This window comes from Rhinoderma darwinii, chromosome 1 (assembly GCF_050947455.1).
Source record: "Rhinoderma darwinii isolate aRhiDar2 chromosome 1, aRhiDar2.hap1, whole genome shotgun sequence".
Lineage (NCBI taxonomy): Eukaryota > Metazoa > Chordata > Amphibia > Anura > Rhinodermatidae > Rhinoderma > Rhinoderma darwinii.
This window is the reverse complement of record NC_134687.1, coordinates 363610628-363638349: the sequence shown is the minus strand read 5'-3', so window position 1 is coordinate 363638349 and position 27722 is coordinate 363610628. Positions and strand designations below refer to the sequence as shown.

The 27722-nt window shown below is 43.3% G+C and overlaps 1 protein-coding gene across 3 annotated transcripts in view; it reads left to right on the top strand.

The window, feature by feature from the left end:
• RIC1 (RIC1 partner of RAB6A GEF complex) overlaps positions 1 to 27722 on the top strand; it is a 137868-nt gene that overhangs the window by 36088 nt on the left and 74058 nt on the right. For all 3 annotated transcript variants that reach the window (XM_075827391.1, XM_075827381.1, XM_075827373.1), the window contains exon 3: positions 7271 to 7350. In XM_075827391.1, the coding sequence (XP_075683506.1) occupies positions 7271 to 7350 (80 nt within the window). The remainder of the gene's footprint in view (positions 1 to 7270; positions 7351 to 27722) is intronic.

Below are 27722 nucleotides of genomic sequence, written 5' to 3'. Positions count from 1 at the left end.
ACTGTCAGAAGCTGGGCGTTCTGAAGAGAAGTGGATGATACTTCTATGCACAACACCCAGCTAGTAAAAGTAGTAAAAACGCCCCGATGTACGCACCTAATACACGCCCAGTTGTACTTTTGCAAGCCTCATTTGCATAAATACGAAAATGGTCATAACTTGGCCAAAAATGCTCGTTTTTAAAAAATAAAAACGTTACTGTAATCTACATTGCAGCGCCTATCTGCTGCAATAGCAGATAGGGGTTGCAAAATCTGGTGACAGAGCCTCTTTAAGCCCTGCCGGAGGCTTAGGACACTGTCAAGTTGTTGAAGGACATCATTTCGAACATTTGATTTAATACAGCGAGGGTATGTTCACATGGCCGTTTTTCGGGCCCTAAACGTCCGAAAAATCTGAAGCAGAATGCCTCCAAACAACTGACCATTGATTTAAATGGGAAAAACAGCGTTTGAAAAACGGCTGCGTAAAAAAAAGTCTGTGAATAAGAAGTGCCGGTCAGTTCTTGGGATGTTTTTGGAGCTGTTTTTTTCATGGGAGGCAAGGGGACTCGCATTAATCTAGCACCCCGATGAGATGTATATGTGACCTCCGCGCGGTACATTTTGGGTAATGCGAACATCGGCAGTAGCCGATAATGAAGATGATAAATTTAACGTTCAATATCTTGGGATGTTTTTTTTTTTTTTTTTTTTGGGCTTTAACTGTTAGATGTTACGACCCCATTAAATCCCACCAAATTTCAACCCCCTACCTCGAGCCGTTCAAAAGTTATGAGGGTATTCCGGAACTTTTGGTGTTTCCAAAATATACCACGTCATAGATGCTAGGAGTCAGACTACCCCCTACCTTATAGTAAAACATGATCTTTCTCCATAGACTTGAAAGGTTGAGTGGCTCTTTATCACACAAAAATAAGTCAATATTCATCTGTATTCTCCATACTAGAGAGAGACTAAGGCGGGATTCACACGACCGGGTCGTTCCCGAGCCCGAGTGCCGGCCGGTAAAATCGGCCATTCTGCCCGGCCGGTTTGCATAAAGTTATGCATCCGTGCCGGGCCGGGCAGATCCGGACAGTGACATCAGCGGCAGCTCCTGAACGGGAATCCCCATGTGTTCGGGGATTCCGCTTCAGGAGTTTCCCCTGATGTCACTGCCCAGATATGGACAGAGACATCAAGCGCTCTGTCCAGGAGCGGAATCCCCGAACACACGGGGATTCCGCTCCTTTAAGGAGCTTAAGTGCGGCTAGCACATAGCAGAGCGGGGAGATACCTCCCTGCTCTGCTATAGTGGCGTCGCTGCAGTAGTAGCAGCCGCAGCTGCTGCTACTAGCGGCGCCATCGAAGGTGTCGCCGAGCCAGGGTGCTTTTAACAAGCAGGGGAAGGGAGCCAGCGCAGCGCTCCCTCCACCTGCTGTACACCCCGGCCCTGCAACACAGTGTACAGCGATGCCATTCGTCAGAATGGCATCAACTCCTCCTCCTCACATGCACTCTGCGCTGTGAGGAGGAGGAGATAGAGCGCAAGCGCCGGGAAAAACGGCCATCACTCGGAACACATTCCGGTGATGGCCGTGTAATACCCGGCCCCATAGACTTCTATGGGAGCCGGGCGGCCGGGTGCCCGGGCAAAGATAGAGCATGTCCTATTTTTTGACGGCCGGATTTCCCGGCCGTCAAAAAATCGGTCGTGTGAATAGCCCCATTAGGGGTCTATCATTCCTAATGCAGCCGGGTGCCGGCCGATTTATGAACGGCCGGCACCCGGCCGGGAAACCCTGCCGTGTGAATGAGGCCTAAATATGAACATTCATCTCAAGAACAAATAACATAGAATAGTTTCAGACAATGATGACATTGATGTCATAGCCTTTAGGCTGGGTTCACACGACCTATTTTCAGACGTAAATGAGGCGTATTATGCCTCGTTTTACGTCTGAAAATAGGGCTGCAAAACGTCGGCAAACATCTGTCCATTCATTTGAATGGGTTTGCCGACGTACTGTGCAGACAACCTGTAATTTACGCGTCGTCGTTTGACAGCTGTCAAACGACAACGCGTAAATTGACTGCCTCGGCAAAGAAGTGCAGGACACTTCTTTGCAACGTAATTTGAGCCGTTCTTCATTGAACTCAATGAAGAGCAGCTCAAGATATACGAGCGTCACAGACGCCTCGTATATTACGAGGAGGAGCATTTACGGCTGAAACGACGCAGCTGTGTCCTTCTGAAAACAGGCTGTCATTTCAGCCGTAAATGCCTGCTATCGTGTGAACATACCCTTAAAGCGACATGACTCATTGATCTCACTCAAAATGGCTCCTTCAGGCCACAAGATGGATTCCAACGATCCAAAATGGACGCCAACCATAAAGACTGAGTCCACGCAAAATGTTCTCTTTGAAACATTCCTAATCCCTTTCACGCTCCTGAGGTCACTGTCCATAATTATTCCATAGAATAATTCTGCTCGTGCACGACATGCTAGTGAAGGCTTTTTTTTCACACTTTTGAACATTGTTCACACTAACAGAATGGCTTGTGCTTACGATGGAGCCATGACTGGATGGATCTGTTTGCAAGTGGACACAGACAAACCCTGACAAACCCCATTGACTTTCACAATGGGGTTTCTTCAGGGTTCCAGTATTTTTGACCACACGAATAGTGGAAATCCTGACTGACTGGCAAACCTGCCAGTGTTAACAGAGATTCTGTTGTCATAAACGTGACACTTCATGCTATACTGTATTTTACAAATGGCAATCGCTGGCAGAAGTAAGGGGTCTTCTAAACACCACTTTTGATACAAATGCCCCCCCCCCCTCTTACCTGCTGCTTCATTTTGAGCCTTCATAACATATATTTTATTCGTGTGAATAGAAAGTTTGTGCGCCTACAAGTGGAAACATTTGAGGAGTCCCTTGGGAGTGTGTAGAAGTGGAATGCTGGAAGAATAGACTGACATTCCCAGACAAAATATCTGAGAACCGTCTGGGAGGTTTTGCATGTTTAACTCCTTGTTACACCAGCTATTATTCCAGATGGTGCAAAAAATAATGGCGTTTGTATAACCATGAATACAATTGTTTCAATGCAACAGGTGTTCTGACACCTATCGTAGCCAGCATTAACTCTTTCAGCAACTTGTGCTACGAGCTAGCCTTCACTCCCCACACAGAGCGTTGGGCGCACATAACCCTGTCGCCGGTTCATCTGTTGTCCGTCCTTGGACCACTTTTGATCAGTACGAACCACTGCATAGTCAGGTGATTGGGGGTCTATGGATACGTTCGGCGTATGAGCTGGGAGCTTTCCCGGCACATACGCTGAACAGGCACAAAAACACAATAATTTTGCGGTTTGGTATAATAGCCCAGTGGACCTGTCTTGATCTTACAGTGAAGGAAATAAGTATTTGATCCCTTGCTGATTTTGTAAGTTTGCCCACTGTCAAAGATATGAACAGTCTAGAATTTTTAGGCTAGGTTAATTTTACCAGTGAGAGATAGATTATATATTTAAAAAAAAAAAAAACTGAAAATCACATGTCACAATTATATATATTTATTTGCATTGTGCACAGAGAAATAAGTATTTGATCCCTTTGGCAAACAAGACTTAATACTTGGTGGCAAAACCCTTGTTGGCAAGCACAGCAGTCAGACGTTTTTTGTAGTTGATGATGAGGTTTGCACACATGTTAGATGGAATTTTGGCCCACTCCTCTTTGCAGATCTGTAAATCATTAAGATTTCGAGGCTGTCGCTTGGCAACTCGGATCTTCAGCTCCCTCCATAAGTTTTCGATGGGGTTAAGGTCTGGAGACTGGCTAGGCCACTCCATGACCTTAATGTGCTTCTTTTTGAGCCACTCCTTTGTTGCCTTGGCTGTATGTTTCGGGTCATTGTCGTGCTGGAAGACCCAGCCACGAGCCATTTTTAATGTCCTGGTGGAAGAAAGGAGGTTGTCACTCAGGATTTGATGGTACATGGCTCCATCCATTCCCCCATTGATGTGGTGAAGTAGTCCTGTGCCCTTAGCAGAGAAACACCCCCAAAACATAATGTTTCCACCTCCATGCTTGACAGTGGGGACGGTGTTCTTTGGGTCATAGGCAGCATTTCTCTTCCTCCAAACACGGCGAGTAGAGTTAATGCCAAAGGGCTCAATTTTAGTCTCATTTGACCACAGCACCTTCTCCCAAAAACTCTCAGAATCATCCAGACGTTCATTTGCAAACTTCAGACGGGCCTGTACATGTGCCTTCTTGAGCAGGGGGACCTTGCGGGCACTGCAGGATTTTAATCCATTACGGCATAATGTGTTACCAATGGTTTTCTTGGTGACTGTGGTCCCAGCTGCCTTGAGATCATTAACAAGTTCCCCCCGTGTAGTTTTCGGCTGAGCTCTCACCTTCCTCAGGATCAAGGATACCCCACGAGGTGAGATTTTGCATGGAGCCCCAGATCGATGTCGATTGACAGTCATTTTGTATGTCTTCCATTTTCTTACTATTGCACCAACAGTTGTCTCCTTCTCACCCAGCGTCTTACTTATGGTCTTGTAGCCCATTCCAGCCTTGTGCAGGTCTATGATCTTGTCCCTGACATCCTTAGAAAGCTCTTTGGTCCTGCCCATGTTGTAAAGGTTAGAGTCAGACTGATTAATTGAGTCTGTGGACAGGAGTCTTTTATACAGGTGACCATGTAAGACCGCTGTCTTTAATGCAGGCACCAAGTTGATGTGGAGCGTGTAACTGGTCTGGAGGAGGCTGAACTCTGAATGGTTGGTAGGGGATCAAATACTTATTTCTCTGTGATTTTTCTGTTTTTTTTTTTTAATATAATCTATCTCTCACTGGTAAAATTAACCTAGCCTAAAAATTCTAGACTGTTCATGGCTTTGACAGTGGGCAAACTTACAAAATCAGCAAGGGATCAAATACTTATTTCCTTCACTTTATATTGAATATATATACAGTAGCTTTTTTTTTTTTTTCAAGTAAAATGTTTTATGTGACCTTCCGTTTTATTAAGTAGATATTTGCATCTACAAAGGTTTGATCAATTGATTATTATGCAATGTTCAGTTTATTTTGCGTTTTTGAATCTGCTTTGAATGTAAAGCACACAGACAGTATATTTATATGGCGGGGCTGGACTTTCCCTAGGTAGCCAATGCATTCTTTTTGATATTGATGAGTTTATATGGCCTGGCCACTAAGAAATGCTAAATAGTCTCCTGGGGTGGTCAGGCCGGCTCCTAGTGTATTGAATTATTGCAATATATACATTCATATACTGTTGTGAAGACTCCTTCTGGTAGCCATTACAAAGCATGTCTAGTTTTAGTAAATCCGTCTTATTGATGGTAATCCTATTTGAGTAATTCATTGCAAGCTAGAGCAAAACAACCCTAGGTTATTATGGTTCATGTTCCGAAATTTCTGTTCCTCTTTTAAGCAGATGTGATGACTTTTGTGTTTAACAGTGTACAATACTATAGTTCTCATGCTTGTCCCGGGAACTAGTACATTATGATAACAGAGCAGCATCTTTTAGCTTGCATCTGTATTTTAATGCTGACTGTTTCCTCTGTTCCTTCAATGTGTTTGGTTTGTCACAGCTTGCGGAACTGAGAACAAGAAGCCGTGAATGATTTAGAGAATAGCTCCCTATTAGAAGCGCACGGCTGTATAAATGCTAAACACTGGGAGAACATGAATGTCATTCTGAATCCATTAGTCCTGACTCTGATCCGTGATGTTCTTAAATCCTAGTTTTGAGGGAAAAATTTATTATTATTATTTTTTTTATTTTTCTTTATTCTGAAGTTATTCTTGATAACCTGATTCATATGCATCATGGGACTCATTTAAAAAATGATCTAAGACCAAATGTGGCTTTATTACTCCGTCTCCACTATTTTTTTGTAAGTGGTGATGGAACATGACTGGTTGCTGTGGTAAGCAGACCTTTTTTTTTTTTTATTCCCCCCCCCCCCCCTCTGTTGTTTTAAGGCCTAATTCACACTTGGAGTTTGTTGTGCAGTCTGCCCAATGCTGTTCCACACCACATTTCAATCAGAATTTTAAAAATAAGAAACAATGTGGCCCAGAGCCAAGTGTTTTGTGGACATACTGCATTTGTTTTTTCATAATGGCAACATGCCCAATGCCTTAAATGCGTATTGTGTTTTTCTTCCCTATTCACTAAATTGAGGGGAAAAAAATAATAATTTTCTGTTTTACACGTTCTAGGAATATTTCTTAGAACTACTGCTTCAGTGGCGGAAGCCATATTAATGTGACTTTGTGCTGCATCACTACCGCTAAGTGTGAACTTGGCCTAACACAAGCCTGGACATAACCAGGTCGCCATGGTGTCTAGAAAATCTACTCTAGTGACCACCAAATGCATGGAACTTTATTTTGTCGGGGATTCTATCAAGCATCATGAACCTGGCAGAAGCCTCTACAGATCGCTCCTTCTGAGCTGACCCGAGTATATAGCGGCTGTCATAGAATGACTGCAATGTGTGCTCCTTCCTGCATTCACTTTCTCTATAAACACCGCACTAAAAAGGTTTATCCTCTGTATGCATGACTCCATGTTATATTCATTCAGCAGGACAGTTTACCACTTAGGACAGAAGATATATTTGCGTGATCCAAGGTAGCTTCTTCATTTTTTTGTGGTGTCTGTACCATGTTGGAGAGCCTGGCAGGGAAAAAGGCCTGTGAACAAATGTATGTTCCCCCCCCCCCCAAAAAAACGTTTTGATGCTTTATTTTTATTTTAATTTATGTTTTATTTTAGCTGACTGATTCCCTAGTAGTATTTGTACTTTTAGCCCCACAGCCCTGCTCCCTCTAGGCCACAGTAACTATTTATGGTGTATAATGTATTTTGTATAGGATCAATTTACACGTTTTGATGATCAGTACAAGGATTCAATTGCAAAAGGAACACCGCACTTCTGAATTCACGTGAGGTTAATCTAAGAAATGCCTAGACTACATGGTACATTTGACATTTTATCAAAAGTAGGAATGGTGTTGAGTAGATGTTTTGCCTTCACAGCCGGCCAGACTCCAGCTTCCATTTTTTTAAGATGCCCTTTGGAAAATTCGAGCGGGAATCTGGTTTCTCTGGGCAACTCCTAATTTTCTTTTTGCTCTAGTGTTTTTATAACTTGCCCATATTATCTATAGAATTGAAGCTGTTATGTGAGTGTTACATCTTTATTTCTGTTTTTCCAGACTGCCAAGGGATACATTCTATTCTTTGACATTGTACCTGTTGCTGAAGACAAGTATTTATATGAACCTGTGTATCCAAAGTAAGTTGTTTGTTTCTTTTTTATGTATTCATAATCTGTTTTTAATCTGTTCAATAAATATAAACCTAGTACATCTGTGCGCGCATGTGGTTAGATATACATGTATTTTTATTTTGTTTTCTGACTGCCGAACGTTTTCCGCTCCAATTCAGAGCATGCGCTGGATTTTCAAATCTGCCACATGCTCATTCACTTCTGGATGTTACCTGCGGATTTCACCCTTTTCAATGTAGAAGCCGTGAAATCCGCACATAACGCGTGCATATTTTGCGTTGTCCGCAACAAATCCGCTACGTTTGTGGATACCCTTAGGTTGCAGATTTGTTTTTTGTTTTTTTCCTCTGCAAATCCACAACAAAATCCGCAGCATGCTCTGATTTAAGGAACGGAATATGTTTTGCAGCATGTGGGTAAGATTTGTTCATATCTCATCCAGATGGCTGGAGCTGTAATCTGACAGATTTTTCTGTGCGCAAATCTGCAGCATTTCCGTCCCCTGTGCTAGTGACCTTTTTTTATGCTTGCAGTGGTTTGAAAAGTGCAGCTTGTTGCAAGAACAGAACGCTGGAAGTTTTCAAATGACCAAGAGGCTGTAAGGCCATGTGCACACAATGCATTTTACCTTCCGAAAAATCTGTTGTGAATTTGCCAGAGAATCTCCAGCAGAAATCAGAGATTTAGGCCCATGCACACGAACGTAAAAACGCACGTAATCACTGGCCGTAATTGCGGCCCGTAATTACAGGCCCTTAGACTTCTATTGGCCACGGGTACCTCCCCGTATGCTTACGGGAAGGTGCCCGTGCCGTTGAAAAATATAGAACATGTCCTATTTCAGGCCGTAATAACGGCACGGGCAGGCCCATAGAAGTCTATGGGGCTCCCGTAATTACGGGTGACTACGTGTGTGCACCCGTACTTACGAGAGCGTTGCTAGGCGACGTCAGGGGATAGTCACTGCCCAGGGTGCTGAAAGTTAAACGATCGGCAGTAACTCTTTCAGCACCCTGGACAGTGACTTCCGATCACAATATAGAGCAACGTGTAAAAAAAAATAGACGTTCATACTTACCCAGAACTCCCTGCCTCTTCCTCCAGTCCGACCTCCTGGGATGACGTTTCAGCCCATGTGACCGTTGCAGCCAATCACACGCTGCAGCTGGCACATGGATTGCCGCGTCATCCAGGGAGGTCGGGCTGGATGTCGAAAGATGGACGCATCACCAAGACAACGGCCGGGTAAGTATGAATTTCTTTTACTACGGAAAGGGCTGCCCCTTCTCTATCCTGCACTGATGGAGAGAAGGGGCTGCCGATTAGTGCAGTGCAATTTTGCTTTTGAAATCGTGCCCATAAATACGGGTGGAATACTGGTGACACCGGACCCGTATTTACGGGCACGGGTCCGTAAATACTGGTGCAATACGGGTCGAATACGTGTGACCAAGGACCAGTATTTACGGGAGGAAAAAATTACGTTTGTGTGCATGAGGCATTACCCTTTTTTATGTTACATCAGTATTTTGAAAACATGAACCTTGAATTGTTACTAAAACACTTTACAAACAGAAATTTGTCCAACTACAGTACTGTATTTATTGCATTCCTTGTCTATGTATGGTTTATCTCTTAGGCCGATTACTCAGACTGTTGGCTTTCTTGTGCTGGGCACATAGGGTTCACTCCCCCACCCGCAGACACAATCTTAGTATTTTCTACTCTACTCTTCTCTGCACTCTCTTTCATGCTGTTGTGACTACTGCAAACAGAGGGGGAGGATTGTGTTTGTGTAGAGAAGAATGAAGAAGCGCATACCAAAGAACAATTCTGAGATTTACAATGTAGACCAGATTATCATAACAATAGTATAGATAACGGTAGTATCCGTCTTAAAGAGGCTCTGTCACCAGATTTTGCAGCCCCTATCTGCCATTGCAGCAGATAGGCGCTTCAATGTAGATTACAGTAACGTTTTTATTTTTAAAAAACGAGCATTTTTGGCCAAGTTATGACCATTTTTGTAGTTATGCAAATGAGGCTTGCAAAAGTCCAAGTGGGGGTGTTTAAAAGTAAAAGTCCAAGTGGGCGTGTATTATGTGCGTACATCGGGGCGTTTTTAATACTTTTACTAGCTGGGCTTTCTCATGAGAAGTATCATCCACTTCTCTTCAGAACGCCCAGCTTCTGCCTGATCACGCTGTGACGTCACTCACAGGTCCTGCATCGTGTCAGACGAGCGAGGACACATCGGCACCAGAGGCTACAGTTGATTCTGCAGCAGCATCAGCGTTTGCAGGTAAGTAGCTACATCGACTTACCTGCTAACGCCGATGCTGCTGCAGAATCAACTGAAGCCTCTGGTGCCGATGTGTCCGACACGATGCAGGACTTGTGAGTGACGTCACAGATCTGCACTGCCGGTGCTGGGCGTTCTGAAGAGAAGTGGATGATACTTCTCGTCAGAACGCCCAGCTAGTAAAAGTAGTAAAAACGCCCCGATGTATGCACATAATACACGCCCACTTGGACTTTTACTTTTAAACACACCCACTTGGACTTTTGCAAGCCTCATTTGCATAACTACAAAAATGGTCATAACTTGGCCAAAAATGCTCGTTTTTTTAAAAATAAAAACGTTACTGTAATCTACATTGCAGCGCCTATCTGCTTCAATAGCAGATAGGGGTTGCAAAATCTGGTGACAGAGCCTCTTTAAGCCATATATTTTATTGTATCTGTAGGCTTCTTGCACTATCTTGAAAGTTGGTTTTGAGACAAGCATGCAGGTGGTCTGTCTTTACCACCTGATTTGATAACATGGCTTTTGACAACTTTGAAGATAGAAGAGTGTGCAACCTCGGACGTGAAAAAGTGATGTTTTTCATGTCCGAGTTGCACCCGTGCGGGACGTGTTATCACGGATCCCTCATAGACTAGAGTCCATGGAGGGATGCGTGAAAACGCAAGAAAATAGGACATGTCCTATTCTTCTACGGACCTTTCACATGCTCCATTGAAACCACGGCCATGTTAATGGCCCCATTGAAATACTTGTACCCGTGTTACGGCCGTTGTTTTAACGGCTGTCACACTGACTAGTTACACGCTCGTCTGAATGAGGCCTTAGTTAGAAAAGAAATTGTTGCCGTTTCGGACTACAATCGTCATTCCTTCATTCAATTTTAGACATCCTGATATGGAGTTTAAAATCTGCTCCTAGTTTCAGACTTTTCTGCTGTGTCCCTCCCTGTAGTACAAGCTGGATGTGAGTTCTGTCACTCCAGGTTGCTGCTGCCTTCACTAGCTCTCATGTATCAGAACATATCCATCCCTATACTGTTATCTCCTTCTACTGCCCATAAGTGATCTCCTCTTCCTAGTGGTGGCAGAAACGGATCCTGAGGAGTGTGTGATCCTCCTCCCACTGCTGAGTCTGGGTGCTACACAGTTGGAATGATCTCCGCCCCCTACAGAATGCAGTGTGTTCTTTCCTCCCTAGCTTCACTCTGACTTAATACAGCTTGTATGATCTCACCTTTCTGAACACTTGGGTGCTTTTCTACCATCTGCACTCTGATCTGCCATTTACAAACTCCACCTCCTCGCTGCTGCTATCTCTAACACTGACAGACAGGAGGGAGAGAGCAGAGAGAGTGACACAGCCAGGAGCAGTGTGCTGTCAGAAACCGCAGGACAATCTGAATCTGATAGGTAAAGGAGTTCCACAGACTCTACAGCAGCAAAATGGCAGATAATTATTTTTAGAAAAACGTATTTATTGTTCAATATTGGTTTTATTTTTCCATCAAAAATACCAAGGAAATTATACACCAATGAAGTAGCAAGGGTTGATGAAGCATTCTGGCAAAATTTGTGATTAGGTGAAAGGTAATTCCTTACTGGGCACTGTTTTATGGTTAGCCGCTCTGTTCCCGGCCAATGTTGGATGATCCCCATTCTGACTTCCTAAATCATATAGCATCTGCTGTAGGGACTGTAAGTCAGTCTCTCAATGCAAGTCTTAGAGCCTTGATGTGAGTCTCATAGACTTGCATGGAGACTGACATCCGGTCCCTTCCAGCAGACGCTGTGGGATTTGAATGGTTAGAATCGAGATCCAATGGCGGCCTAGAACGGAGTGGCTAACCGTAAAACAAAGTGCCTGATATGTATAGGAGCAGGTAAAGAAAGGGAATGGAGAAGGCTATTTAGAAAGTTGCTTAATTTTGCGTTTAGGATGCAAATTAAAAATAAGCAATTCAGCATAAAAGGGGTCCATAGCCTTTAACTTATACCATTTTAATGTGATCGTTGTGAAGATGTATGCATATAGTCTGAGAAATAAAGCAGGAAGTAGTTAAAAACCGTATAACATGTTTTGCAAAGAACTCTGTTCGGTCTGTGCATGTCTTTCTGCCTGTCCCTGATGGTCTCATCTGCTGATTTTAATGGCAAGAACGTTTTCATGTCTCTGCTGAATAGGCCTCAACAGCTTTCTTCGCGTTCCTTCAGGCATTTATGTTGGTTACATTCATTAACATCTTCTTTTGTACATCTTTCAGCTTTTTTTTTTTTTTTTTTTTTTGAATAATTTTTAGTCTTTTTGTGTAGGACAAATACAAGTTCTAACAGGAACGGTGAATACCTTCTTAGATTCCATTTTCTGGTTTTAATTCTGTTCTCATGAGTAGATTTATGTATCTTAGACCGCGATCTAATATTCTAGATTCACAGGTTCTGGCTAGTTTTACGCTTACTGTCTGAACTGCATAACTCGTTTTTGGCCTATGTTTTCTTGTTTATAGAGTTACGGTAGTTTTCCAGGGAAAAACATTGATGGCCTAGCCTTAGCACCTTGGACCATTCAGTGGATTGTCTGTTAATTTGGCCGTGCCTGGTACTGCAGCATAGCCTTTTCGTACTTCTCAGTGGGGTTCGTACCTCCACTGATCACTCTAAATGTACAGACTGAGCGCCACTGCAATGTTTACATGCAGAGACTCGCCTCTGTGCATGCCGCAAGTAGGGAGGGATTTAAAAAAAAAATTTTTTTTTTTTTTTAAATACATTTATTCAAAATCCCTTATTCTTAGGGTTAAAAAGAGGTCAGAATAACTCCTCTGCAGCCATCGTTGACACCTGTAAGGGTAAATACATACGGGTCTAAAACTTCGCAGAAAATCCGACCCGGATTCCACAGGGAATTTCTGCTAGAAAGCCCGTACCAAATAAAGTTTGTGGTGCATATTTTTGGCCGGGTTTGGCACTGTGGACAAAGGATTAAAAAACAAAACAAAAAAAACACCACATACTTTCCTCCCCGGTAGCGACTCTTGTGTGCTCATATTGGCTGGTCTGCTATGCCAGCCTGCTGGGATGACCTTTTGTCCCATGTGACCACTGCATCCAGTCACAAGCTGCAGAGACCAGCCAATAGGCTGTCACTACAGAAGATGAATGTGTTTTTACTTTTCTTCCATGAATAATCCCCTCTTCCTTACAGTGGCAAATCTGACCCATCCTACACTCTGAGTTCAGTCTTAGGCGTATTTTTAATTATATATCTGAAATCTTGTTCGATGGTCCCGCACTGACGAAAGTCAAAATAAGCAATAAGCAGAGGTTCTCATAACCGCTTATGTACTTCTTCTTTTAAGTCTTCTGCTGAGCGGACAGCATGGAACCAATGGGCAGTGTAAAGTGAGTCAGGCGTGGGCACAGTGAGCCAGTAAGCATTGGCTCCTATGTCAAATTGGCTGATTGGTGGTATTTATAGATAATTTTTGAGTGTCTGTGTAAAAAAAAACATTTTTTATGTTTCTGTATGTAGTATCAAACACTCTACTGCAAATGCTGCAGATATATGTATATATGTGTAGTGCAAATGCTGCGAACAGAGTCAGACTGTGGAATGAAAATATATATAGATCACACACGATCACTGATTATTGCTTCTGATATTTTGAACCGGATCTGTGACGGAAGCTCCTAACTGAGCCTCCGACACAGATTTGTACATGCCTTTTCTACAAATGCTATACACCACTTTGGCTAAAAATAGTATAGTATTTTATATAGTCCTTTTTTTTTATTATTTTTTTATACCAAGGAGAGCACCTTTCTGGCTGTTTTTCAAACATATATATATTTTTTTTACATCGATTTGACGTTTAAACCCTCCTAAAGCCTGGAACACCAGCAAAAATATTTGATTGGATTTCTTCCGAAAAATAAAAAAAAACTGCCCTGCTTCAAAATTTGTGGATCAGCCACTATAGTTTAAAAGAAATGCATACCTTTTTAGTGAACCTTTATTCAGAAACCAAGCAATATTCTACATTATATTTAAGACCTAAATTAAAAATACATAATTGATTGTAAAGTTTAGAACATTTTGGAGTATTCCTGTATGTGTGTATGTTTTTTGTTTGCTTTTTACTTTGGGGCAGTATAAGGCCTCGTGCACACAGCTGTAGCCGTTTGCACATCCCGTGATTACGGGCACGGGCGGCCGCGGAGTATCATCTGCATGTGCACGGACTCTAAGTAGCCCGTACCGCAAATGCGGCCCGTAAAATAACTTGTCCTATTCTTTTGCTTTCCAGGCTCCTGGCCAATTCACGGACCGTGGAAACCACGGTCGTGTGCATTGGCCCATAGAATAGAATGTGTCCTATACTATCTGCAATTGCAGAGGTTATGTGGACCGTAATGCACGGTCATGTGCATGAGGCCTAATTTTTAAGTTCTTCGTTTTTCCAGTGTTGGAAATGACAGGTTATGTGTTGAAACGCAATAGTCTGAAGAGATGTATAGTATTTCCTCAAGACCAGGGGTCTCAAGCACGCAGCCCCTGAGGCTGTCACCTTCGGCTCGCGGGACACACAGCCGTTAGTATAGGCTCTGCTCCGGGACTCTGTGGAATTCCCTGACACCGTTGTCCATATATGGACAGTGTTGTCAGGGTCTTCCCAAGAGCGGAGTCCCTGGCAGAGCGCTAGTATAGGCACTGTTCCGGGACTCTATGGTATCCCCTGACATCGATGTCCACATATGGACAGCGATGTCTAGGGCTTCCTCAGAACTGGACAGTGATGTCAGGTGCACAACTGGAGTCCCAGTTGGAGCGCTACTAGCGCTCTGCCCGGGACTCCAGCTCTGGGGTTGCCCCTGACATCTCTGTCCATATTTGAACAGTGATGTCGGTGGCTTCCCCAGAGTTACGGAGCAGAGCCTATACTAGTGCTCCGCTCTGGGACACCGGCTCTGGGGTTGCCCCTGACGTCCGAGGAGCAGAGGAATCCTTGGCCAAAGCGGCGGCAACGCTCTGACCGGGGATTCCACTCTTAGACGGAGCACCAATGAAGCTATCTACAAAGGGGTTGTGTGTGGCACGATCTACAAAGGGTGTGTGTGTGGCACGATCTACAAAGGGGGTGTGTGTGGCACGATCTACAAAGGGGGTGTGTGTGGGCACGATCTACAAAGGGGGTGTGTGTGGCACGATCCACAAAGGGTGTGTGTGTGTGGCACGATCCTCAAAGGGTGTGTGTGTGTGGCACGATCCTCAAAGGGTGTGTGTGTGTGTGTGTGGCACGATCCACAGAGGGTGTGTGTGTGGCACGATCCACAGAGGGTGTGTGTGTGGCACGATCCACAGAGGGTGTGTGTGTGGCATCATCTACGTGTGTGTGTGTGTGTGTGTGTGTGTGGCAGCATCTACGGGTGTGTGTGTGTGTGTGGCAGTATCTACAGAGGACACTGGCATTATCTAGGTGTTTTTGGCATTATCTAGGGGTTTGTGGTATTATCTAGGGGTGTGTGGCATGATCTACAGAGGGCACGGTGGCATGATCTACAGAGGGCATGATCTACACTGTGGCAGCAGCTATGTGTGTGTGTGTGTGTGTGGCAGTATCTACAGAGGACACTGGCATTATCTAGGGGGGGTTTGGCATGATCTACCGAGGGCACTGTGGCACGATCTAAAAAGGGGCTGCCTAATCTTGACATTTGTGTGTCTTCCAACTGAGCCGCCGGACTGCATTTAGCGACACTTAACTGTAAAACTGGATTGTTGAAATAAGCATGTGGAGAAATTTGTCAAATTTCCGTTAAGTTTAAAACTAGCGCTATTATTTAAGTAATGTAGTATTCTTATAGTAATCTAGTAGTATTGTTCTAGTAATCTAGTATTATAGGAATGTAGTATTATTGTTCTAGTAATCTAGTATTATAGTAATGTAGTATTATTCTTCTAGTAATCTAGTATTCTAGTAATGTAGTATTTGTGTACTAGTGTTATTATAGTAATGTAGTATCGTTATAGTATAGTTATTGTAGTTCAAATAACTAACTAATTTTGTATTGTATCAAACTTGAAAGTAATGCGGCCTGTCAACTTCACATTTTTTCTGTATGTGGCCCACTTATCTGACCGAGTTTGAGACCCCTGGTCTAGACCTTTTGTCTTCGCAAGAGGAAATTAGAGAGTTTACGCAAAATGTACATAAAGTAACAATGTTCAGCCGCAAATCAGTTTGTCTCTAGAACACTGGAATGTACCAGCAATTCCCTAAGGCCAGAATCACACACAAGTTTTGGGTCAGTTTTGTAATCCAAAAGAAGGGGAAGGTAGAAAAAAAAAAAAAAGACTGCTGCATCTCCTGTATTTGACAAAAAAAAACTGCATCAAAACTGCACGAGTGTTTTTGCCTAATGTGTTATGTTATTAAAATACTTTCTTTATTAGCAGAAGTTCTTCACCGCAGAGGCACTGCAGAGAATACAAACAACCTGCCGCTGCCCTCCCTTGCGGACAGTAAGATGTAGAAATATGGCATATATTTTAGAGAGCCAATAATTCATATTTTAAATGGCTTGCTGATCCACATAAGCAAACGTTTTTGGTTGTAGAGAGATGGTATTTTGATTACAGCGTATGAAAATTTAATTGTTTTACTTGGCATATTTGATGAGCTTTCCTGAAGTTGGCTTTAAATGTTGGGCTTGGTTCACACCTGCGTTTGTGTGTTCCGTTGTTCTGCTCCATCAGAGGAGCAGAACAAGGGAATAACAGAGGCAATGGTTCCATTGCACGACTGATGCCGCCGACAGAACCCATTGACTTGAATGGGTTTCGTCAGGGTGTCCGTAGTTTTACCGGAGACAATCGCGCAGCATGCTGCACTATTTTCTCCGGTAATCTCTGCCGGATCTGCGCCGGAGGCCCCTAATGGAGCCTCCAACACAGATGTGAACAAAGCCTTTGATAAAATCCAGTTTAACTCGCCGTTTTCAGCATGATCAGCTAACTATCTAATTTGTATGGGGGTATTCTTGTGGCAGGGTAAAGAAGAATCCCTTGTTTCCACGGAAGATAATCTGAAGTCAGGGGTGCCCTGGCAGTGATTTATTATCCTCTCCCTATTAAAATAAACATTCACATTCAGCAGAGCATGCATTTTTAGGATTGGGTAAGGAGAAATAGATGTCGGCTAAACAAATGTTACCATTGAGCTGGCGCTTTAGATGATAGATGGCTGGCTAGTCTCTATAGACTTTAGATTGCCTACAGATCTTGTTGAAATTGTGAGGATCTGCTGGCAAACCTATGTCTATCCGGGTATGTTTGGTCGAGGGGGAATCCTCTGGGTGACCAAGATTGTTTTGAGTGATATGCACTCATGTGCAGTGCCGGTTTTAGGCAAAGTTAAAAGTGGGGTCCCAAATGATGAATTATTGTATCAATAATAGTCAATTCAGAAGTCTATGTGCAGACAACTGCATCGCTGATTTCTAGCATGTCCAGGAGTGTTGCAAGCATACGTCCCCCCTCTCGCACACAAAAATTATCTATATACCTATACGTTTATTAAATCATACCACTACACCAGATCACATATTACCTGTATACTGTTACTGAACACAACTCACTAAGGCAAATATTATAAGGTCCAAATAATACCGCCATGCCATAACCACATAGTGAACAAAGACCAATATTACCACCGTATAGTGACCATATAGTGGCAAATGGCAGATATACACACGAGCTCTGCAGACAATATAAGTGATTACAGGACATTTATATCCAATGACTCACAGGTGGTGTTTTCTCTGATTTAGAGTCGTTCACTTTCCTTTTTTTTTTTTTTCTACATCCGGTCCAGACCACTGTCTTCTTATTCCAGCCACAACTCGTCGCTGCAGAATTTGACACGCAGACATGTTGGTTTCTTGCTTTTCCAGCATCCTCCCCACCTATTCCCCATCCTCTAAACAAACTCGTAATCCACAGTTCCCCAGATGGTATTAATGATCCCTTCGTGCTCGACACAATAAAAATGCTCCATCCGTAACCTTGCCCCACACAGTAATAATGACCCCTGTAGATCGTGCCATACACAGCCCCACAACAAAAAAAAATATGTACTCTCGTAGCACCCGTTCCCGCGACGGATGGAGCTGCTCCACCGCTTTGAGATGCCGAGACGGAACATTTGCGTTGGCCGGCGTGTGACGCCCAGTGTCTTATGGTCTGTATCCTAGTGAATGGCAGAGCAGGGAGCTGCTCCGCCATAGTATTTAAAGGGAATGTGTCGCTAGAATTTTTTATTTTTTTTTCCAGTTTAAACAATTATTATTTAAGTGATTTACATATTGTTTTAATTTTTTTTCACAAGTCTGGAAATATTATAAATTAGATTTTAATTTATAACACTTCCATGTGCTGGGCACTAGCTGGAACAGTTCCCAAAATTGCAGCATGGTCTGTCATAAAGCAACCTCATTGATTTATGCTGCAAATTTGGTGTGGACACACTCTCTAGTGTCCTCACACAATTCCCCCCCCCCCTCCCTTCTTCTGGCTAGTGCCAGGAGAAGGAAGCGTTTGAATCTTCAAACCTCCTACACTGTGTGCCGCCATTTTCTGAGCGACTGCACAGTGTAGGAGGATTAGATACAGTGCTCAGCAGACAGTATCACACGAACATAATACACACATCACATACACGAACATAAATTACCTGCTGCCGCTGCTTCCGCTTGTCTACGCTCCTATTCCTTGCGCCTGAACATATGGCCGGAAGTCGTCATCTGACTGTCCAGCAGCGGCTTCTGGTCCACATGAAAATGGCGCCGGATTTCGCTCTGCGAACTAGCTTCGTTTTGGTCTGTGTGGGAGCAGTGCATGCGCCGTTCCCACACAGACGGCGTACGCTTCTGTGAATGGAACGGCTCCCGTTCGCATTCTCCATGGGGTTGTATGTGCCGTATTCCATCTCTGTATGTGTCGTTAATCGACACATACAGAGATTAAAAAAAATGGCAGCCCCCATAGAGAAGAAAAAGTAGAACATGAGAACACAAATAAATAAAATGTATGTTAATATATTAAAAGAAATATGATAAAATAAAAAAAATTCATGACACCTTCCCTTTTAATTGTATCTGCGGATGCATATACAATTGACTGTGGCAGTCGCTAGCACTGGGGGCCCCCTGTGCTAGCGATCCGGGCATGAGGGGGCTCGTGCTGACCGGCCCATAAATGTTATGTGCTGCGGGCCCCGTATCAGCCGCTATAGGTGCTATAGTGGTAGTTCTGCCGCAGGGGGCCCTGGGAATTGTGCCCCCTCCCTTAACGCCGGCCCTGTTCATGTGCTCTCTCTCTCCTGGATGTTCTTATAAAATATCCATAATGTGCAGAAACAATAGGTGTTGCATATAACAACCAGTCGGATTCTAGAAGTTCTAAATTCGGTCACACAGGGGGCACCAAGCATGCAGACATTTATAGGAGAGCGATTTTCAGAAGAAGGTGGTGTGCATTGTTCGTTGCACCTTTTGGGTAAAAGTCATGGTATAACTGAAGTCTATAGTCCATAAATTGTGAATGTTAATAAGAGGAACATTAGCTAGTGTTCCTACCGGTTCTGCCCCTGTCAGCCATATGAATGCTGTATATTTTATGGCAAAATTGTATTGGCTTCTTTCAGAGGAAAGCGGGAAAACCTTTTCCAAACCTACCTTTTTGGGAAAGCCTTTTTTCTGCTTTCTCTATAGCCGACTCCTTTCTGGTGAAAAATATACATTGCTCACTTGAATTGACCACGGGCATGGGAACAAAGCCTTAGGACACATGCACACGACTGCATTTGCGTCCTCAATTTCTCCGCATTTTTGCGGATAAGTTAGACTTATTCATTTTTATGGTCCCATGCACATGACCGTGGGTTTCACGGAACTGTGCTTGGGCCGTGAAGCCGGAACGCAAAAACTCAGGACAACTCTTTTCATGATCTGGATTTGCGGCTTCACTGAACTGGTGAACTGTAGTGGATCCTGTTGACACACTGATGCACTACCAAGGTCTTTTGCGGTCCAATGGACTGCGTTGGACCTGTGATTTTGCGGACCGCAAAACCAATGTGGTCGTGTGCACGAGGCCTTACTATGGTCTTTGTATTACAGACAAAACACCAAGACTCCATGTTGTTCTACTGGACTATAGGGTACCATGGAAATCAAAGTTCAGATAAGGGCTCCAGGTTTTTTGGCCATTTTACATTACTTCCGTAATCTGTTTAAGAAAATTTATTGTAGGTATATTTTGAGGTTTATCACTTTTTTTAAAGGGCTGTCTTCGCCGAAACATCGCTAGCATATGCCATTAATGGCCGCTCGGTGGGGGTCTTACAAGCTTCCCTGGTAAAAGTCCTTACCGACCACCACCTATTGCTAGAACTTGCCACTTTTTGTTACCTTTTTTGGCTCTGCTCTGCTTTTTCTGGAGGCTGCATAGTTGGCCATTGACTATAATGCTATCAATGTTTGCAGTGAGGCAGATACCTTCTACAGCTGCTCAGGTGTTGAACTGGTTTTGAAAGAACATCTCCAAGCATCTGATCTGTAAGAACATTTCACTTTCGTTCACATCAGTGTGCATTTCCTTTTCGTGAAAGGGAAGCGTTTTTCAGGTAGCTTGGATGACTGCCTCTGGGCTACGTATTGTAGCTCCTGGACACTGACATGGTGTAAGAAGGAAGGGCTGATTTATGCCATTAAAGGTGAATGTCTTTATTACAATCCAATAATGGGTCTAAAACACAGAAGTGGTGTAAATTTCCATTCCAATTTTTGTCTGTGTAGGTTCCACTCCCGGTTTTAGCTTACAAACTACTGACCAAAATACTGCCGTGTGAAAGAGGCCTAAGGGTAAGGTCACACCTGACAGCAACGGTGTGCAGCTTTAGGCCGGATTCACACGAGCATGTGCGTTTTGCACACGCAAAAACGCAGCGTTTTGCGTGCGCAAAAGCGCACTTACCAGCTCCGTGTCATTACCATATTATGCGTGGCTGCGTGCTTTTCGCGCAGCCGCCATCATGATGACACTCTGTATGTTTGTAAACAGAAAAGCACGTGGTGCTTTTCTGTTTTCATTCATACTTTTGACTACTGTTGCGCGAATCACGCGCGTCCCACGGAAGTGCTTCCGTGTGCTGCGCGTGATTTTCACACACCCATTGACTTCAATGGGTGCGTGAGGCGCGAAAAACATAGGACATGTATAAATATAGGACATGTTGTGAGTTTTACACGGCGGACTCACGCTGCGTAAAAATCACGGACTGTCTGCACGGCCCCATAGACTAATATAGGTCCGTGCGAGGCGCGTGAAAATCACGCGCGTTGCACGGACGTATATCACGTTTGTCTGAATAAGCCCTTAGGCTGTGTGCCCTCAGTGCAGATTTGCTGGAGAATTTGTCTGCAAGGGTCAGTTCACACGTTGCGTAAATACTGCGTTTTTTCCGCCTCCGAATTAGTGCAAAAAATCTGCAGCAAATAAGCAGCAAAGTGGATGAGATAAAAAAAATCTCATCCACACGCTGCGTAAATACAGAGCGGGAAAAAACGCTCCAATTGATCTGCGGTGCAGAATTTTATTCCGCAGCATGTCCATTGTATTCGGGAAAACCCAGCTTATTTGTTGCGGTTTTTCCGCATTAAATTCAATGGGGAGGTAAATCCCGCAACCAATAGCAGTTGTTGCGTTTTTCTGCGGTGGGCTCGCAGCGATTCTGCTGCAAAAAACGCAACTCGGGGGGGAAAAAAAAAATCTCATGCTTACCCAGAAGTGAATCACGGGCTGTATCAGCGGTCACATGGGATGAAACCTCATACCAGGAGGCTGGCCTGGATGATGTCTAAGGGTCGGCCTCCTGGGATCACGCTTTATCCCATGTGATTGCCGCTTCAGCCAATCACAGGCTGTAGCGGTTTTCTGGGATGAAACGTCATCCCAGAAGGCCGGCCTGCTAGCAGGACAGCTAATGCTGCAGTTTGCCGCAGCGGACATTCTGGGTGAAAAACCACACCACACCACAGTTTGGTGTGGTTTTTCGCCCCAAATTCCCTTGCACAGGGCGGATACACTCCAGCCGAAAAAAGTTTTATGAATTTCTTGCCCGCCTATTATTTTATTAAGCTGTTGAATCTAATGCAAGAACCGCTGCCAAAAATGGTTAAAACGAGACGCAGGGTTTTTCTGTCTTCCTTTGATTTCAATGGGAGCTCAAAGAGAGCATGCCCTCCCCCTTTTTTTTGTTTTCCCCGTAAGTGGCCATAGACGCCCCTGGGGGAAAAAAAAAAGGCTCTGCCTCCCATTGGAATCAATGGGGGGGGGGGGGGGTTTGGCGCTGACCCCGATGCAGTTTCCACATCAAAATCATAGCCAAAAGACTCAGTGCGAGCTCACCCCTTAGCCTGGGTTCACCCTGTGCATTGATGCATTTTTAACATGCGTTTTTAGCCCCTTCCCTATTTGGCCACTTTTGACCTTCCTGACAGAGCCTCATATTTCAAATCTGACATGTTTCACTTTATGTGGTAATAACGTCGGAATGCTTTTACCTATCCAATCGATTCTGAGATTATCTCGTGACACATTGGACTTTATGTTACTGGCAAACTTTGCTCGATACATTCAGTATTTCATTGTAAAAAACATCAAAATGTAATGAAAAATTTAAAAAATTAGCATTTTTCTAAATTTAAAGAGGCTCTGTCACCACATTATAAGTGGCCTATATTGTACATAATGTGATCGGCACTGTAATGTAGATTACAGAAGTGGTTTTTTTTTATTTCGAAAAACGATCATTTTTGACGGAGTTATGACCTATTTTAGGTTTACGCTAATGAGTTTCTCAATGGACAACTGAGTGTGTTTTTTTTACTTTTTGACCAAGTGGGCGTTGTGGAGAGAAGTGTATAACGCTGACCAATCAGTGCCATACACTTCTCTCCATTCATTTACTCTGCACATAGCAATATAGTTATATCGCTATGTGCAGCCACATACACAAACACTATTATTACTGCAGTGTCCTGATAATGAATATACATTACCTCCAGCCAGGACAGGATGTGTATTCAGAATCCTGACACTTCTCTGCACGTCTGTGATTTACAGCATAGTAGGCGTAGTCTCGTGAGATTACGCTGTAAACTGTCATTTACAGCGAGATCTCGCTGTGCTGTAAATCAGACATGCAGAGAAGTGGTCAGGATTCTGAATAGACATCGCGTCCTGGCTGGAGGTAATGTATATTCATTGTCAGGACACTGCAGTAACGTTATTGTGTGTTTATGTGGCTGCACATAGCGATATAGCTATATCGCTATGTGCTGTATAAATTAATGGAGAGAAGTGTATGATGCTGATTGGTCAGCGTCATACACTCCTCTGTACAACGCCCACTTGGTCAAAAAGTAAAATGCGCCCAGTTGTCCATTAAGAAACTCATTAGCATAAAGCTAATATAGGTCATAACTCCGTCCAAAATGATAGTTTTTCTAAATGAAAAACTCTGCTGTAATCTACATTACAGCGCCGACCACATTATGTACAAGATAGGCCACTTATAATGTGGTGACAGAGTCTCTTTAAATGGATCTGCTTGTAAGACAGGCAGTTATAACACACAAAATAGTTGCTAATTAACATCCCCCATATGGCTTCTTTATGTTGGCATAATTTTTTTTGATCATCCTCTTATTTTTCTAGGACGTTACAAGGCTTAGAACTTTAGCAGCAATTTCTCACATTTTCAAGAAAATTTCAAAAGGCTATATTTTCAGGGGCCAGTTCAGTTGTGAAGTGGCTTTGAGGGCCTTATATATTAGAAACCCCCAATAAGTCCCCCCATTTTAAAAAATAGACCCCTCAAAGTATTCAAAACCATATTTACAATTAAGTTTTTTAACCCTTTAGACATTTCACAGGAATTAAAGCAAAGTAAAGGTGAAGTTTACAAATTTCATATTTATTTTCTTTGCAGATTATTTATTTTTTTTTGTAACACAGAAGGTTTTACCAGGGAAACGCAACTAACTCCATGTTAATTGCCCAGATTCTGCAGTTTTTAGAAATATCTCACATGTGGCCCTGGTTTGGAAACTACACCCCTTGAGGAAATTGATCTAGGGGTATAGTGAGCGTTTTGACCCCAGTTTTTTTTCAGAAATTATTGAAAGTAGGCCGTGAAGATGAAAATCTACAAAAAAATTTCCAATAAAATGTAGGTTTAGCTAATTTTTTTTCATTCCCACAAGGACTTGATCAGAAAGATCAATCCCTCCCATGTACTTATTGTAGCCCAGGATGCAATCTGACTTGGGGGTCATTGCAGTGCTACCTCGGACAGGGACAAGGGTGCTGCCGCTACCGTGTATTGTGGTCAACATAAGGACATCCCTCTTGTCCTTCTACTTAACCAGCAATATGTTCTCACTATTTAGTGACCTGCTTTCTCCCTTTCTCAGGGTTTGCCCAATCAGATTTTTAGAGGGGCCTCTCTGATTTTTGCGCACGGTGCCACATGCTACAGTATTTCTGGTGGAGAGGCATTTAAATAATGGGATGCTGGTGTAGAAGTTATCCACGTAAAGGTGATAACCCTGGTCCAGCAGTGGGTGCACCAAATCCCACACGGTTTTCCCACTAACGTAGGCGTACCCTGAGCTACTCTCGCACAGCTTGTACATTTTAATTCCATACCTCGCCCTCTTGCTTGGCAGCTATTGGCGGAATTTTAGTCTCCCCTGAAAATGTACAAGCGACTCGTCTATTGCAATGTTATTTTCGGGTGTGTAAGCTTCTTGAAATTTGGTGCAGAAATAATCAATCATTGGCCTGATTTTTAATGGGCGGTCATATCTGGGGTCACCACGGGGCAGGCACTGTGCATTATCATTATAATGCAAAAATTTCAGAATTCTTTCAAAACTTGTCCGGGTCATTGCCATGCGGTATGATGGGGTGTTGAATAAAATGTCCACACTCCAGTATTGCCTAATCTTTGTTTTTTTTACTAGGCCCATATGTAGGACAAGGCTCCACGAGCCACCCCCCATGGCATTGTCATTGTGTTCTGAACAGCAGCCATCTTTACTTTGTAACGTTTAACTTTTACACTGTAACCCCGTCTCCATTTGTTGTATGGATACGGCAAATTGCGGGAAGCACTGGCTTTCCATGACGCATCCATGTGACGAATGTCGGCAAGGTGTTAACGTGCGGTTTTTTTTTGGTTGATAACTCCCATGTTTCTCAATGGGAGTTTATCTACAAAAACAAAAAAACGGATGTAAAAAAATGCAGCAAAGCACAGGGTAAACCCAGCCGAACTTGCACTGATACATTGTAACAAACTTCAGCTGTGTGAATGTAGGATGAGGTCTGGATAGGTTTTCAGCCTTTTAAATGAGAAAATAAAGAAAGCTTCAATTCATGAACAGCAGTAGAGATCTAGAAAATGGTGAGGAACTGAAACAAAGATAGTTCTAATCCCATTTTGTTCCCCCGTTTCTGATGCATAATAATGTGTAAAAGAACTGCGCAAAGCGTAATAATGGAGGGAGCAGATAGGAAACCAAACATAAACCAGCTATTAAAAGCTTCTTCATAGATATTATTGGCCGCCTTGTCAGGTTCACATTTAAATCTTTCGCTACTTTCTGTGGCCAGGGGTCAACACCTGGATGCTTCAGAAGTTTATTTACTTGCCATTGGCAAGTGCTTCCTCTTTGCGTACTTTGCATACAAGTAACTAGTCTGTCATTTAGAAATGCAGTGGTTCGGGCTTTACATCCGTGAGAATACTTTGACAACAGGTGAGGAATATTTTTCCGCAGTTCCAAACCACCTGACTGTCAGTATTTCCTTTAGTAATTTGAGTATATGAGACCTCTACACACTCTGTGCTGCTGGTGTGTTTCCGATAAGTATGGAGCGCAGCTGCTGCTGATGTGGCAGTGCCGGCTGAACATTCCTCCCTGCCTCTGCTGGCAACACATATTTGTTGTTTAAAGGTCATAGCAATTCAAACAGAAAAAAATAGACTTGGGGAAATATGTTACGTTTTGTGGCAGGATCTCTGAGAACTTTCCCATAGTGGGTTTTACAGTGTGTGTGTAGACGACGCAATGATAGTTGACTGTTTTATATATGTAACCCTAAAGAATCGAATACAGTCTACGTTGTCTTTCATTTTCTCATGCCTTGATTTACAATCACCTATATATAAATTTAGTTGCTGCATTTAAAGGGGTTGTCAATCTAGGAAGACCCGGCTTCTCTAGACAGATCCCCCGCCGGTGAGCTGATCATCAGATGCCAAAACGTTTACATTTCTGTACAGTCCTGGCCTAAAGTTCTGAGACTGACACACATTTTGGTTTTCACAAAGTTTGCTGCTTCTGTGTTTTTAGATCCTTTAGTCAGATGGTATGCAGATGTACAATTATAAGCATTTCATACGTTAAACTTTTATTGACCAATGCTTCCCATTTATGTGAAGACTTAATATTTACAGAGTTGATCCTTCTTTTTCAAGACCTCTGCAATTCCCCGTGGCATGCTGGATATCAGCTTCTGGGCCAACTCCTGACTGATGGCAACCCATTCTTGCCTAATCAGTGCTTGGAGTTTATCACAATTTCTGTGTAAATTTGTCCACCCGCTTTTTGAGGATTGACCACAGGTTCTCAATGGTATTGAGATCTGGGGAATTTCCTGGCCAAGGACCAAAAATTACAATGTTTTGTTCACCGAGCCACTTAGTTATCACTTTTTCCTTGTGACATGGTTCTCCTTTATGCTGGATAAGCATTGTTCATCACCAAATTGCTCCTGGATTGTTGGGAGAAGTTGCTCTTGTTGGATGTTTAGATACTATTCTTTATTCTTGGAAGTGACAATTTTGGTTATGAACAGAGCGCCCACTCCCTGGGTGAAAAGAAACTCCACAAACAAATGGTCTCCGGATGCTTTACTGTTGGCATGACACAGGACTCATGGTAGCGCTCACCTTTCCTTCTCCGGACAACCATTCTTTCAGATGTCCCAAACAGTCTGAAGGGGGCTTAATCAGAGAAAATAACTTTACCCCAGTCCAATCCCTGTACTTCCTGCAGGTAAGCCTGCCCTTGATGGTTTTTCTTGGAGAGAAGTGGCTTCTTTGCTGCCCTTCTTGACACCAAAAGCCTTCGCCTCACTGTGCGTGCAGATATACTGACACCTGCCTGATACCGTTCCTGAGCAAGCTCTGCACTGGTATTGAACCGATCCCGTAGCTGAATCCTCTTTAGGAGACGGTCCTGGCACTTGCTGGACTTTCTTGGGTGCCCTGAAGCCTTCACTGGAATTGAACATCTCTCCTTGAAGTTATTGATGATGGGACCAATATAAAAACTGAAGCAGCAAACTTTTTGAAAACCAAATTTTGTCAGTCTCAAAACTTTTGTTCAGGACTGTAGTGTTATGCAGTGTAAATGGCCAACCAATGAATGCAGTCCTGTTCCTTTTCTACCAATATTTTTATGTGTCTTATGTTTAATTTTAATTTAGATCTTTAAAGAAAATATAAGAGTCTTAGGGGAAGCATAATATGGAGACAGGTCCTCTACACTATTCGCCCAAATGGCATTGAAAAATTGTTCAGAAAGCAAAGAATACAGCAGACTGTAGTTGAGTCTGCTGTATTTGAGGGAATACCCCCCCCCCCCCCCATGCAGATACACTGTAGCCTTCAGTCACTGGTGAGCAAGTCGAAAGGAAGCTGAGAGAGGCGGGGGGAGCTAGGAATGCTCTGTCATTTTTGGTAGCTGCTGTTAGCCCAAACGGTGTAAAAATGTGTTGTACTGTTAGGTTTGCTCCACTGTTAGCCAATCTCCATACAATGCTTCTCTGAGTATCATAGTATGTTGATCGATCCACTCTAAGGCTGAGTTCACCAAACCTGGGATGCAGGCTGGCCTCCTGGGCTGACGTTTTATTTCAGGAGACCGCTGCAGCCAGT